General features: G+C 33.6%; 1 protein-coding gene across 1 annotated transcript in view; it reads left to right on the forward strand.

The window, feature by feature from the left end:
* The window catches only part of LOC106466623 (E3 ubiquitin-protein ligase TRIM37-like), a 42,874-nt gene that overhangs the window by 15,341 nt on the left and 10,996 nt on the right, over positions 1–16,537 (forward strand). Inside the window, exons 6-8 of the mRNA XM_022394662.1 lie at positions 1,049–1,136; positions 3,870–4,116; positions 10,521–10,713. Coding sequence (XP_022250370.1) covers positions 1,049–1,136; positions 3,870–4,116; positions 10,521–10,713 — 528 coding nt within the window. The remainder of the gene's footprint in view (positions 1–1,048; positions 1,137–3,869; positions 4,117–10,520; positions 10,714–16,537) is intronic.

Below are 16,537 nucleotides of genomic sequence, written 5' to 3' on the forward strand. Positions count from 1 at the left end.
TGCTCTTTGTGCTTGCATTCTTTTAGCGGCAAAAGACTTTCCATAGAATGGGCGTTTCCTGGATGGCATAATCACCTGTATCACTAAACAGTAATTTGCAATTCACAAAGATACTAAATCACTTATGAAACCACTTAGCACTATTTAAAGAAAACTGTTTTTGGAAATACTGAATTGACAGCAAGGTGATCTGAGTGTCTCCCGCCAGAATGCTTTTTGTGTGCAAAACGTGCTTATGTTTGTATGTTTATTACAAAAAAAATGCCGCAATAACCATTAATTGTCAATTTTGTTATTAAATACTACACTAAATACAAAATAAATAGAACCATTAAATTTCTTGTAAAAAAACTGGTTATTATGAAGTTATTTTAAGATTTGTAAGCTCAACCGTTTGGTTTCCTATAGCGAACAAAATAAACAAATTTCCTCTTTTATGTACATAGATGAATATTTTAACTTTTATTTGTACAATTAACAATGTATTAATAAGTGCCCTCAATTTTAAACTTGTATGATACTTGTCTATGAAGAAAGTTTCTTTTGTATGTTCATACTGAAAAAGTTCATTTTGTATAAATTTAATGTTATAATAGTGGTATTTTACTACAAACAATTATTTTTATATTGATATTTAGTCTCTTCATTGAATTTGCATTTTAAAAAAAGTCATGTCTAGCATTATCTAATAACTAACTAAGCATATTGGAAAAGACAGAGGTATTATTAATGCCTGACTTTACATGTCTAATTAATAGTCTCTTTGATTTGCATTGTTTTTTCATTTTCTGCTGAGTACAGTCATTGCTTTACATACATACCTAAACATTTGCCTAAAATTTATTTGTAGTTAGCCAAAGACAAGTTCTCTTCGAAAGGTTAACATCTTAAGTAAACACCAACAACATGTCTTAAGTTTTATAAAAATTATAACAACAATAGTCAGATACATTTTTTATTATAACATGCATTACTATGTCATTAAATTATGATTAAATCAAATGTTAACAAAGACAAATTTACAAAGTTTTGTATTCCTAATTTACAGGTGCAAATCACACAAGGAAAAACTGAGTGTGTTTTGTAAAAATTGTCGGCAGTGTATTTGTCACCAGTGTGCTCTGTGGGGTGGAATGGTAGGTTTTTTAAATACTGTTTGATAGATTTGGAGGAATTTTTCTAGTAAAAGACCCTTATTTACAAAGGTTTGACCAAAATTGTGTTGTTTTTTTAGTTTTCAGGCTTTTTGTTACCACTTATCACCCAAGACTAAACTTCTATACAATATTCAGTGTTTTTGAAGAACTTTAGGATAAAATTCTTGTGGGTTGTTTCATCACAGTGTTCTTTTTAATAAATTTCGTAGCCTTAGCTTGTAATATTAAGTTGTTTTGTTTTTTTTGTACAAAACTGTATCATGTTGCTGCTGAATTACTCTTAGTACAAGTTTCATGGAGGTATTTTTCTGCTTGATTTATATTAACTTACACTCAAAGTAATATACTTCCTTGGATGAAAACTTAAAATAAACCCCCTAGTAATGTATACTATAACTCTGAATGTTCAAAGTATATCATCATGAATATGACAAGCTTTTAATAAACACAAGTTTTCAACCTCCAGAACTTCTTATATGAATATCCAAGCTTTTCTTTTCAATAAAACTATTTTATCAGTTATTTTCTCTACCTTAACACTTTGTGATCTTGGTACAGTTCATTGACTTTGTAACCTCCACAAAAAATACAAATTAATTTTAAATAGCCCATTTTTTTATAGAATAACTACAGATTATAAAAGACAATTATAAATATTCAGTCCTCTTTCCTTTTCACAACTATTTTCATTTCATTTTGTTTTATTTATCTTTGAACCATATCTAAGTACTATTCCCGAGAAAAAATAAAAATTGTGTGAAGACCACGTAGCTCAAGTGATGTAAATGAATTCAATAATTAATGAACAGCTCACATTTAAACCTCGCTGAGAAATTTTTTTTATTTAACTTTTTCAATTATGTTTTCTTATTTAAACACACAAGTTTCTAATATTTACATTTTAGCTTTTTTAAAACAATAAATAAATAAAGTATATGTGAAAAAACAAAAGTAACTTATGTATGGCCTTTTTTTGTTTTGTTTCTCTTGGAACACCAATAAAGCTTAAGTTTTGTTTTATGTAAACATGATACTAGTACTGAAATTGTAGGGTAAAAGCTTAATATTTTTTGTCAGGTGAATATGTTCTCATATGTAAAATTACAGTTCTGTCAGTGGATGAGAAAACAAGGCAGTTGTTGCTAGAAATAGATATATATGCACTTTTTTACAGGCCTTGTGTAGTTTTATACAGAGTTTGTGTTTGGTGTATGCATTTTTAAAAAAGCTAGCACTAAGGTTGTTTTGAATGTACCTCTGTGAAAGATCATGACATGTACACTTTGATTCCAACCTTTGAAAGACACATTAAAGAATAGACTATCTATTTTTGAGTGTGAACTTGAAAATCTATTCTTGAGTTACACAAATATGATATACATACACTTCAGCAAAAAAGTTTGTTAAAGGTTTTATTTATTCGCATGATTCTAGAGCTTCACAAAAGTTATATTAAAATGCTCAGTTGATGCACCACATGTTTCTTTCATCCAGGTATTTTTAATAAGATATTTGGTGAATCCAAATGTAATTAAAATCAGTAATTGTTTAAAACACAAAAATCCTCAAATTAATGAAAATCAAAACTCATGTAGTTTTATTCTTTTGAATAAATACATCAAATTTAAAGGACATATTGTGTGACTTTAGATACTTTTGTAGTATTGATATTTTGCTAGGCTTAATTTGTTTTAGATTGACTAATCAATGCCTTGGAAGTAGGAACACCTTAGAACCATTGGTGATGTTCTATTGATGCTCATGATTTCAAACAGTTGGTCATTCATCTTATGTCATTAGTGAAAATATGTTATTTTTGGGTGCAATTGATCTGTTTCATGAACTAATGCAAAATAAACATAAGTTTGTGCATAAACTTCCAAAAATATAGTTTTCAAAAATCCATTATTAGCCTAAAATCTAGTTCTTCTTTTTTTACATTAATACAAGCTGAAAAATAAGACAAGTTTTGAAATATATTTTGTGTGTTTAAAATTCTTTATAAGATGTTATTAATTTCGGTTGATTAACTCTTCAACAGTATGATAGACTTAACTTCAAGGCATGTAACTGTTTTTATCTACTTTTATGATTATAAAGTTGTAGAAACTTGTCTTGGTTGAGGAAGAACATGTATTATTTTTTTTACTCATCTCAAGAAACAGTGTACAGAATATGACTACTGAAGTAATGTGTAATAAGAAGAATGTGAAGTCTTACTGTTGCCATCCCTCTGAAAAGTATTTAGGACTCATTTTTTTATCACAAAATAACTATCATTGGAAGTTTTAAACAATATGGAACATAATCAATACTTCACTACTGATAAGCTTTTAAAGACTGCCAGTTGTTTGACCTAAGAGAATATTCTTCTTTTTAAAACTATTTTGATAAGGTGTTATTTTGCCTCCGAACCATAAGTGGTACTTGGGCATGGATAATTTTCAACATTTATTTAAGCATGAAAAATATATCATGTGACAGTGTTTGTATAGTTTATGAATTTTAGAATCACTGTATGATGAAGTATTAAAAATTATGATGCTTAACTTAACATTTTAAAATGTGTTGTTTTTTTTAACATCTTTGTTTCTTGTTTTGAAAAACTTGCAATCCTGGTGGAAACTGCAACCAATTTTATCCTAACAACAACAACAGTTAAACACAATGTGATTATGACTTTTCTTAATGAAATGTCATCTTTCACCACAGCATACGGGACATGTTTTCAAGCCTCTTGAAGAAGTTTACGAGCAGCATGTGAGCAACATCAAGGAGGAGGTTGGGCAGCTGAGACGACGTCTCATGGAACTGATCAGCTTAGTTCAAGAGGTGGAAAGAAATGTTGAGAGTGTGCGAGCTGCAAAAGATGAAAGAGTGCATGAAATCAGAAATGCTGTTGAGCATATGATATCTCGATTAGATTCTCAACTAAAAAGCAAACTTCTTACACTCATGGGTAAGTGGTTTATGAAACTATCATTTACCTTAATACCAATGAAAGTCATGCAGAATTTAGAAATTTACAGTGTAAAGTTTAACTATCTCAGAAGGAGCCAATGTTCAGTCATTGTTATTGGGTTTTTTTAGGTGCAGTTGGTTTAAAAACATTCACTTGGATATAGGTTTTTCTTAATTCATACTTTTTTAATGATAATCTTAAAATTTTGTACATTATTCTGTGCCACTAGAGCAGTAGCAACCAGTGAAAAATATCTAAATATAAACAGTAGTACTCTTTCTTAAAAACATTTCAAAATAGAAGAGAATGTGAAACGTATAGAAGCATCCCCACATTGGAAACATATTTGCACAAATCCTAAAAAAAGAGATTGAGATAAATAGTTGAAAACACAATTAAACAATACACAGATGGGTTTTTAGCAAGAACAAAAGTTGTGTTGATGCCATGCTGAAAATATGACAGCTGAGTGAAAGGACAGTAGAATGCAATTAACAACTGAACTTAGTTTTTATTGACCAGGTAAAAATACAATAAACATTTGATTAGGTTGACAGAAGTTCGCTATGGACAGTTCTAGAAGATTATGTATAGAGCAACTTACTGGACAACATAAGAGATTTGTATAAGAGTAGCTCATTTGTTGTTAGAACATCAAGTAGACCAACAGATTGGATAGACATAGCATCTGGCATGAATCAAGGATGTGTCCCGTTACTCCTACTCTTCATAATATATATGGACCATATTACAATTGAAGCAAATTTAATGCTCACAAATGATCGGGCCTTGTATGACAAAGATGAAAAGAAACTCCAAGACCATCTTGGGAAGTATAATATGAGAATCAGCAAGGCCAAGACAGAAATATTGAGTGTAGGGAAGACACCAAGAAAACTACAACTAAATATTGAGATCCAACTGACGCAAAGTAACGAGTTCAATTATGTAGGAAGCATCTTCAGTGAAGATGGCAAATTAGATAGAGAGAGATAGAATGTCTAGAATTAGATAGAAACCAAATGCCTATCATTGATGTAACCTATCAATGTCCTCCTTGCTGTCCGTTTAAAAACATCTTTCAGAAACAAAGAGAAAAATTATCAACGTCTTACTTGCACAAAAAGAAACTTTCATACCAATGCTAGGTAAGGACAGTAAGAGATTTGAACAAAGAAATGTGTGAAAGGAGATACTTTTGTAAAGCTGTTAATCCTATCACTATGGATAGGTCAAAGAGCACATGTTTATAGTTACATTCAAAATTTAATTAAACTTCTTTATTATCATTGTACATGAATAAACTTGGTATCAAAACTTAGTGAATAAATCAAATTTTAATCTTGTAAGGAAATATTCTCAATCTCCCCTAGTATGAAAATTGTGACGTTTGATCTCTAGGTCTTTCCTCCTCTTTAATTTACTTACCACCCCCCTGAGAAATGTGGAACTTAGCGTAAATTACCTATTATAATATAGATATTACTTAGGTAAAACATAATTTTTATAGCCTTCAATCTTGTTTGTTTGGGGAGCCATAAACTAGGGAATCAGGCCTACTTGCTATACCCACCAGTCACATCCTCCCTTTTGCAAATTGCCAATAGTTCTTTCTGATGTTTTATACTATATTAGTTATAACCAATTGAAAGCCAAAGTTTTAATGTATCAAATGACGTACTATATTACATTGTTTTCTGTACAGAGAATTTTTTGTTTACTGTTTTAGTTTGAACTTTGTTTTCATGGGAATCACATAGACTGGCTTAGCTGAATTTTTAAAGGCTCTTATCTCATAGTTAGAAAGCCAGAAAAATTATGATAGTTATAGAACATTGTTTTTTGGGTTTTCTATTATTTTTGTGTTTTAAGTGCATTATTTTATTAGATAAGAAATTTAATGTAGTAGTAGTAGTACCATTAGTTTAAAAAAAAGTAGGCCTAAGTCTCATCAACAGTTGACAGCCAAAAAAAAAGACTCGGGTAAGTAGTGTATTTTTTGTTATTTCACGTGTATTCGTTATTTATTATTATAAAAGTAATTAAAATGTAAAAATTACAAACTCATCAGGTTAGATAACATTAAATTAGGTAAAATAAAGAATAATAATGATAAAAATTCTTCATAAAGTTTCTCGTGAATAGCTCGTGTTACATAATTTGATAGGATAATGTGAGCTACATGCTCACTGAATGATTTACAACTTGAAGGATTTTTTGGGAGGGGGTGCAGAACTTGAGATTTTGCTAGAGTGTATTCTGGTCACCAACACAGTAAGGCTACCACTAACCCCTGGAAAATATTTAGTCTAGAGATCAAAACTATGTGAAAAATTGGCCAAAAATGTGAAATCTTATTTTTCTGTGACCTTGACCTCACCTCATATTACATAATTATTAGTATTTCATTAACAATAATATCTATACAAAGTTTCAATGACATCCATGCAAAAATAGTCAAGAAAAGTTCTTAAAATGTGAACTTTCATATATTTTATTTTCTGTGACCTTAACAATCTCATTTCATGAAAGTAGATTGTCCAGCTGAATCGTGTGTGGATGGTCTATTAGGCTAAATCTAGCCAGACTGCCTAGATTAGATTCTAGTAAATATACTCTAGGCCTTCATTTAGATCTAGTAGGTCTAGATCTGGATAATCTAGCCTAGTATTAGAGGTCTAACAACTATATTCTTGGGCTCTAGCCCTGAGGGTTCCTTACTGGAACTGGGCCTAGATCTATAAATCTAGGCCCTAGAGATCTAGTTTACCTGCGACAAAGTTTACTGAAACAATCTTTCCTGGTCTTACACCCAGGAGTCAGCCATTTGTAAGGTGGCTCAGTAGACATATGTTACAATAGACCTATTGATTTTGTCTAGGCCCAGCTACATTTATTATTTAGAATGTCATCCTACACAGCCACGACACTGTCGTGACTGTTTTTTTTTTATCTTGTGGCCATGTATATTAACCTAATGCATCCAGACATAAACCCTACAGCGGAAGATTTTAATAGTTGTATTTTTGCCTTGACATTGCTATCAGTGTGTCAGTCAAGAAATCATGTGTGTCCTTACAAATGAATTTTATAAAGTACAGTAACCTAACTTGTCATATTTATAACGAAAATTTACTTCTTGAGTCAGAGATCGCTGTATTTAACGGGTATTAACAATGCATTTACATGTATTCATTTACAATATTAAGGATGGAGGGTGCAATCCAAGAAAAGGAGGGGGTTCAACCTTGATGGGGGGTCCATTCACACCTGTCACCTCACCCTGCGGACGGTCCTGAGTTGTGTGGCAGGATTATTAGTTATATGGTTCAAAGGGCAATAAAAAAAATAAAATTCAAATAGAAACAGATGTATACTGTCACAAGTTTTAAGCTGTTTAGGATAAACAACTGTAGTTTCCTGTTACAAATTGCAGTTATTCTAGAAAGAAAAAAGGGTAATTTAGATTTATTTCATTTTTTTGTATGGTGGTTACAAGGTTGGTCAAATTGACCATATTTTTATAGTTAGGGTAGAGAAAATAACAGATAAAATATAGTTTTACTTAGAAAAAAGTTTATTTATTTAGGAGGCTTTAGAGATTACGCAAATAAAATATGATTTCTAATCTTAATATGAAAATCTCTGCACTCACAGCAGTCAACATTTCGACTTCACATATTCAGAGAAATTTTTAGTAAAAATCTTTATTAAAAATTGTGATTTTTCTACAAAAAACTTTAGTGTTTATATATTATATGTTTAATATGTTTTATGTATCTTCACAAAATTAAGCAAACTTTTAGTAAACACTACGAGGTCAGTTTGAGGTCACGAACTCAGTCAAATTGACCGACCCCATAGCAAGAGAGTTAACAAGACCAGACTAGATAAAGTAAGAAATTAAACACTTGGAGTGAGACCAGCACTTGGTTCACTCACTTAGTGTAAATGAGTCTGCAGTAGCTGAAACACAAATAAAATGTAATAAAGTGGTAATATATGGTGTGTTTTTTTAACTTTGAACTGATAATTTTATTGATGAAAAATTGATTGAAACTTCCTTATATTGTTAGTGAGAATTACCAAAACAATCAAAAGAATATGCCCCCTGTGGTTCAGTGCTAAGCTCAAGGATTTGTGAGCTAAAAATGGGTTTGGATGCTTCTGGTGGACATAGCACAGATTGCCCATTGTGGAGCTTTGTGCTTAATAACATACAAACAAATAAATCAAAATAATGTAGTTTAAAATTTTTTTTGTCTTTCTTCCTATTCGAGTAAGAACATGTTTCAAACATAGTTTACTTGTCGGTGGGGATAGATGTGTGTACGAAACTTTGAAGGAAAGATTTATTTAATTCAAACTATCTGCTGGAACTAATTTTGTTTACATTATTTTATTCTTACAAGACATGTATATACATGACTACCTTGTTGTAGCTGAGTTTAAAAAAAAAAAAGTGATACAGATACCAGATACATCCAGTAGCTCAAGCAGTTAAACCCAAGGACTAATGGACACAAACAACAACAAAAAGAATAATACAACTTTATGAAATCTGGAAAATAAAATTGGGTAAAACAGAGGAACAATAAGTAGTCAACCATTTATCAAGCAACTTTCATCAAAACTTAAGCACTTGTAATCTTATATAGTCTTGAAGAACTAGTAATAAGGTAGGATGTTAAGAAAGTATGACATGCAGTTCATGTGATTGTAGGGAGAGACATGCGTGTTGGAACTGGACATAGTGCACAGTCAAAAGAAAAGTGCATTGTTTAACAGTGACTTGGCCTGTGATAGTGATATATCAGATAGAGGACATGTAAGAAAACTCTGTTTGGCATCAACCAGACAGATAATGTAAACTATGTAGGTAAAGATCTTCAACATGGAACTTGACATAGTGCACAGTCAAAAGAAAAGTGCATTGTTTAACAGTGACTTGGCCTGTGATAGTGATATATCAGGTAGAGGACATGTAAGAAAACTCTGTTTGGCATCAACCAGACAGATAATGTAAACTATGTAGGTAAAGATCTTCAACAATAGAAAGTGATAGAAAATGTCCACTGGCCATGAACTTGTAAGTGAGGGGTAGTATAGTCCATATAATAACTATTCAAATGGAGAAAAGAAAAGATGTGTTTGCCATATCAAGAAGAAGAAATATACAATAATTCAACCATAATCAGAATGAAACATTTAATTCCGGAATTTGCATTGTTCCGTAAATAGTTCCTCTGGTCCATACAACATGAAAGCCGATGTTTGATAAAGTAAGTAAACCCATATTTTTGGCCTTGTTTAGTGAGTAGAGGTACAGTGAATTTTAGTAATGCACCATTGTTTCTTTTTTCTTACACTTGAGTTAGTTGTCAAAGAAATATTTCAGAATGAGTGAGTCATTATAATGCTGAAAAACCAATTTAATATGTTTATACTAACCCCAACCCACAAAATATTTGTGGTAGTTATCATGGCCTTCACTTGCATTTTCCTTATTCTATCCTTTTCACTCACGACATTTATGCTATGTTTTCTTGCATGTATTGTATTAGATCGATCAGTGCTGGTCTATTTGAAAAAACTTTTATGTGGTCAGACAAACTTGTGTATATGTAACTTTGTTTGATAAAAACTAAATGTACATAACTTTATTTAATAAAACTGGACATAAAGTAATAAAGTATAGTAATGGTATTTATAGTAGTGTACAGAGTATAAAACAGTTAGGAGCATTCAGTATATGACAGTTTTACAAGTTGAAATAAAGAAACTCACAAAAATGAACACAACCCATATTAAAAAGGAATCTAAAAGGTGTTTATAGCAGTCTATGGAATGAGCCGAAGCTACTTTATTTAAAAGTAAAGTAAATGTAAAGTTATATTGGAGTCAGACTTACCTGAATATGCATAAATGTCTGACTGTGTGTTCACAAAGTGATAAACATATTTTAGACCAAAAGAAGTCGAAAAAGCCAATAGCAAATGGATTAAGTGTTATTTGTGTTAAATACTTTGCAAATAAAAAACTAAAGTTGAAATCCAAGCCAGTTGGCATGTCATTAAAACAACATTGTGCCATTGAGTAGCATGGCTTTTACATTAAAAAGTTTGACTAAGCAAAAAACCGGTAAGATGATTCTGAACGGTAAAGGAAATATGCAATCTGGACTCTTTGGACAGAGGCCTTTCTAATGATACGAGATTTGTAGTGTTTGATCGAGAAATTTGCAAGAAAAGTTCTGGACAGACAAACTGATAAATGCAAATGTATTATTTATCTAGATACATAATCATAGGTGTATTTTGTATATTGGAAGATTATCAGACAAAAGTACAGTAAGATGTAAAGTTATTGTATGCATTCAAGAATTTCTGTGTTTTAATCAGGTCAGAAGAATTCCTTAACTCAGGAAACAGAACAACTGGAGTCAGTTCTCCAATCTGTGGAACAGCAGTTGCACTCTTCAACCAAGAGTGACTTAATTACCAAAAGCACAGAACTGTTAGAAACAATTTCAGAGATCCAGAGGAAACCCATGGCTAGTTTTGTAACAGCTCCAGTCCCAGCTGATTTTCAGAGGTAAATTATTGTCTGTTAAGTATCATAAGAGTATTTAATGAAGGAATTGGGTAATCCAGTTGTTGTCAGTCCATACTGTCTTTTTTTTAAGTGTTGTTTATGTATTCAGAAAATATACTTATTAAGATTTTAAAATGATTGGAAATGGGTAATAGTGTTTTGTAGGGAATGCAAGTGTTTAGTAAAGAAATTTTAAAAGAATAATACTCTAATCTGTATTGACTTTTAATGATTGCCTTATACATGAAGTGTTAGTTTTTGAAAAATAGTTTATGGTATAGTAATTTTTATCTTTAGCTAACTTTCTGTTCAACAAATGCACTATTCTATCTTACAGATGAACATTTAATATATTTTATCAAATTTTGAAACATAGAGATTCATTCTGTTTGTTTTGTGGATTCTGATGACATATTTGCATTGTAAAAGGTTCCCAACTTTTATTATAGGTGCTTTTGTTTTATTATTCATTAACTATAAGACCTTACCTGTAAATAAATGAAGTACAAATTTCTTTTAAAAATCAATAACCAATCTTAATTCAGCAAATTTAAATCATAATTACAAAGGCTGTATGAAATCTTGGAAACATATTAATTATAATTAACATAAGTGATGCTTCATTATTAATGCAAGGTTGTAATAACACAAAATTACTAAACCTTGTAGTTAACAGATGGCCTCAGAAACATGCATTGATTTTGTTTATGGACTAATGCTTATGTCAGAAATATTACACAATATGTATAAAACAACAACAACAAAAAAGTCATTAAGAAAGTATTATTTATAACTTTAGATTCTTTCTGGTCTTTTGTAAATTGAAGCTGAATTGAAACTAATCTAAATTAGTTCATACAGAAATTTTAAAACATGTCCCTTAAAACAGAATTTTATCTGTCTATATAACTATAATATATGTGTGTATGTGTTGAGTGTATATATTTGCATCTCTATACAGGAAAAACTATTTTTGTGTGTGTGTATATATGGTTTAGATGGTGTTGGTGTTGTAATATTGTAAGTGGGTATAAAGTGAAAAGAAAAAGTAATTTTTTCAGTGTATTTTTCATCTGCATAAAAAGTTATCATTGAGATCTTTAGAAATTAAGATTGAGTTGTATTTCACTTCAAGTTTGCTATTGTAGTTTACATTTTAAGGAAGTATTTCCAATACGGTACATACCTCCTCTCACAAGATTAGCTATTGTCATTCAGTTCTACCCTCTGTAGGTGAACTTTTTTTTTATGCATGCCACAAGCCTTCCGCTCCCCTCCCTATTGGAATTGTTATATTCCAACATGTCTCTCATGAAAATCATGCATCACCTCCTAACCAATAGAAGCATGATATGCTCACGTGATGCATGTGACTCCCTCGACACTCCTCTACTGAAATATCATTTCTCGTTTGACAGTGTTTGAGTTTGGACATGTGTTTTTGTGTGCTTAATGCTTCATCTTTTCATCACAAAGTGGTTATTTTTCAACTTAATTTTCTTTCATTCAACCCAATTCCTATATTAGCATTTATCAGTTAATTCTAGTTACTTTTTCAGCACTTGAATTTGAGGGAACCTTTTCTGTGCGAGGAATTCTGAAGTTAGTGTTACCATTTCGGGGGTTACACTAGTGACAAACATTTTTTTTCTCAGGCCTCAGGTGTGGGCAACCGACGGTGGATTTATCTGCTTTTATGTGTTGAGAGATTGAACATTACATGGACCAACCTTTGTCTACAGACATAGCCCAGGCTTTGATAATCTTTTTCCACCTCCAGAGTTTGACGTATGTAACACCAGAGCCAAAGACGATATGTGGACTAAAGTTCAGGAAAAAAAGGGCAAGGGTATCTGCAGAAAAACCCCTCAGGATTTCTGTGGAGAGCCTCAGATAGAAGGTGTATGGAAGAAAGATACCATAAGAGGTTGGTAAGGGTAAGATGCAGGTGAAAATATTGGGCATGGGTAAGACTGATATTTGATTCGGGAGCTTCCCCCAAATAGGTAACAAGGAACCTAACAACTGGTGATCTAAAAAATGGACAGTCCACCCGATGGTAAGAATGGGCTAACTGATCAGAAGTTTTTGGGGTGTGTGTGTGGCATATTACTCCCCACACTCAATTGCGAGGCAAATTGATAAGCTTGAACCCAAATATCAAGGGAGGGAGGAAAAACCAAAAAGGGTTGGAAAGATTCTTCATGCAACAAGGAAGTACGAGGTGAATAAGAAATAGTTGAAAGGGTTAAAACACCAAACCTGAGACACAAAATCCAGAAAGATCGAATTAGGCCTAGGAGAATCCTCAGGTTGGGAATGGGAAGGAATATGGCTTCTTTGTAGTTGTGACCTTGTAGGTCATGATACCATATTGACTCGGGTTCGTTTGCCCTCGACATATCTCGGGGGGTTTATGCGGCCACATTTCTGAGATGTTACATTTTTTATATAGTCCCGGAAACTATCGAGCCTTGTGTGGCATCGGTCCATCAACAATCCACCCTTAAGAATATTGTAGCCTGTTTGTCTCAGACCTTCATATACCTGCAATTCTCGTTTCTAGCCCTTACCCGTTTCTTCTACTCAGGGTACTTCTTATCACCTTCCTAGACATTACACCCCGCCCATCACCAACAGTACTGGTGACTTCCCAGTGGTTTGGGTCTGGTGGGGGCTCAGCTGTTTGAGTTTCTTCATTGCTAACATCCCTTCATCAATGATTAATGGGTGCTTCAGGTTCTGTTAGATGGATTCGTTGTCCAGTTTCTTTCCCTACCTCTGGTTTCTCCTTTTCCCATCTTCTTCCCTCCTCCTCGAGATCCCTTGACCACCCAGCATCTGTCAGAAGCAATTCAGGAATTGCTCTTGCAGCAGGCATTCAAACCTATTTCCCATCCTTCCAGGGGTTTTTAATCCCGCCTTTTTTGATGTCCCTGAGAAAACTGAGGATTTGTGGCCAGTAATCAATTTATCTCACCTCAACTGCTTCATATCACCACGAAGTCTTTTCTCACCCTGAGATGGGTGTTTTCTCCAGGGTTGTGGAAGACAAAAATTGATGTCTCCAATGCTTACCTACATATACTAATGTTAGCTCAGTCTCGTCCTTATCTTTGTTTAGTCCATCTTGGGGTGGTTTACCAATTTTGGGCCCTCCCCTTTGGATGTGCCTTAGCACCTTACATGTTTTGTTGAATAGACCGAGCTCATGCATGTCATCTCCATGCTCTGGCACTGCAATTTCATTATTACACAGATAACTGGCTTCTTCTGGCTCATTCCGAACAGGAATTGGCCAATCATACTTGGTAACTACTTTCTGTGGCATCTTGGGGGCTGTTTGATCAAATTGGAGAATTCCTTCCTCAGACCCACTCAATATCTTGACCATTTGGGGGTCTTCCTTGACACAAATTTCAGTCAAGCACTGCCTTCTTTACAACTTCGTTCATTGGAACTTTTGGTTCACCACACCCTCTCGGCTCAGTCACTTACTGCTTTCAAAGTTCTATTACTTTTGGGGTGTGGTCTTCCATGACAGCACTGGTTCCTCTGTTATGCCCATATGAAGTCCCTTCAGTGGATGCTACCTGAACAATGGAATCTAGCTTGGGATCCTCTTTCCACCCTCATTTCCATTCCTCCTTCCTGCAAGATGATCTGCATTGGTGGCTGAACAAAGCCCATACATCATATGGCATGCCGCTCCTCCCTTGTGTCCAGATCTACATCTTTTCATGGATGCATCCCCAAGAAGTTTCCAGATGTTGGTCTGCATGTGCATTGCATATCAATATTATCAAACTTCTGGCTGTATGTTGCATCACTTCTTTCTTTTTGCCTGAAATTGTCTGGTGATGGTTCATTCGGACAGTTCTATGGTGGTGGCACATATCAACCACCAGTGGGGCACCTGGTCCAGAGATCTATGTTTTTGGACATTGGATCTATTATACTGAGCCCACACACATCACATTTGCCTTATTGCATGTCATATGCCAGGTGCTTTCAATCTGGTCACAGATAATCTTTCAGCCCCCAAAAAGATATATCCCATGGAGTGGGCATTAGATCCCTTCGTTTTCAGGGATTTTTGCTATCTGTAAGGTTTTCCCCATGTGGATGCCTTTGCTACAGGCCTCAACACTAAGTTACCTCTCTTTTGGTCACATGTACCTCATCCACAGGCTCTGGCAATTGATGCCTTCAGCCAGGATTGGTCACACAAATATCCTTATGTGCACCCATCCATCCAATTATTTCATTGGGTGATTTCTCTTGTCCACTCCACTCCTTGTCAAGTCCTATTGGTTTCTAAGGTTACAATAACTGCTCCTCTTCCCCCTTCCCTCTTCTACTTTCTCCCTCCCTCCTTCATCAACCTCAATCACATGTCCTGCATCTTCATGCCTGGCTTTTGTCTGGCCCTTAGTGAGATGCTTCGGTTTCACACATCGAGTCGCTTCCTTGTTAACTAGTTCTATCCATCTATCTTCCATAAAGGTGTACTAACACAAGTGGAAGGTATTCTGCATTTGGTCTACTACCAGCTGACAAGCCTACTATGGCTCGTGTAGCAGAATTTCTCACCTGGCTCTTTGACTGTGGGTCTGTGGTCTCCTTGCTTTCCGGATATCGGTCAGCCTTATCCCATATCTTTCATTCTTCCCGATACCTTTGGGTTTTTACTTCCACTGTTCTTACCATACTCGTGCATTCCTTCTGAATATGTTGCCCTCCCAGGCATCCTGTCTTCCGGATTGGGACATTAACCCTTTCGAGACGGGTCACGGGTGAAAGGCCATGTCATCTCGTTTGTTGACTCTCATTCAGGATTTTATTTAACTATTTCATGAACTTATGTTGATAACTTTTGTATCAGAGTGTAGATTGTAATTCTAATTTGAGTACTATATATTTCTCAATTTCTTAATTTAAAAGCAAATATATAAAAAAAACACAAATATCGATTTTTGTATGTCACATGGTATGTTGAATGCAGCACTGGTTCAAATTAGATGTTTGTGAAGTCAAAATACTAAGTCTGTAGTTTTGTACGAATTATAAACTCAAATTACCAATATTGACAAGCTAGAATATAAAATAACTGCCCCTTATGATATTGCTGATGTAATAAATCAAACACAGTGACACCCCACCCACCTCTTTCCATTTTTGGAAATGCTCCCTTATGTACACTTACTTCTATATATGACATGAATAGCTAATTGGAAGCTCAGAATGTCACCCTAGTGGCTTTCTCAGACATTTTAACGGGCTTGGAACCATTTCTTTCTTTTGATCCAATATTTCAACGAGGTAGGGTGTGTCTTTAGTCTGCTTGAAATTTCATATTTTTTTAATACTAAAATACATCTTGGTTACTAAGCTTGATAAATTATAGTGGAATTCTATAGTATTAATTTAGTAATTTAATAATAATAATAATATTTTGTTTCATATCCTCCACTTGCAAATTTGTTAAGGGCTTAGCAACAGCAACAGACGTGAAGCAGCAACCGAGTACAAAGGTCATAACTAGAAGAAAAAATTATTTGCCTCACTTTTTTAATTACTCTTCTATGCTTTAAGAAAAATAAGTATAAGAACTTATTTCAAAAATAGCAATAATCTATATACATATATAATGTATAATAATTGAAATGTGACTGTATTTTACAAAATACCAGTCTACTGAAACAAAGCCAAGACAAGTTACTTTGTTCAGACCAAAGGTCAGTTTTATGTTATTTGATACGGTAACATGAGTGCACGTGAGCTGTGTCAATCTAACTTCTGTATTGTTAGCCAGGCACAGCTG

Source organism: Limulus polyphemus, unplaced genomic scaffold, assembly GCF_000517525.1.
Source record: "Limulus polyphemus unplaced genomic scaffold, Limulus_polyphemus-2.1.2 Scaffold2327, whole genome shotgun sequence".
Classification (NCBI taxonomy): domain Eukaryota; kingdom Metazoa; phylum Arthropoda; class Merostomata; order Xiphosura; family Limulidae; genus Limulus; species Limulus polyphemus.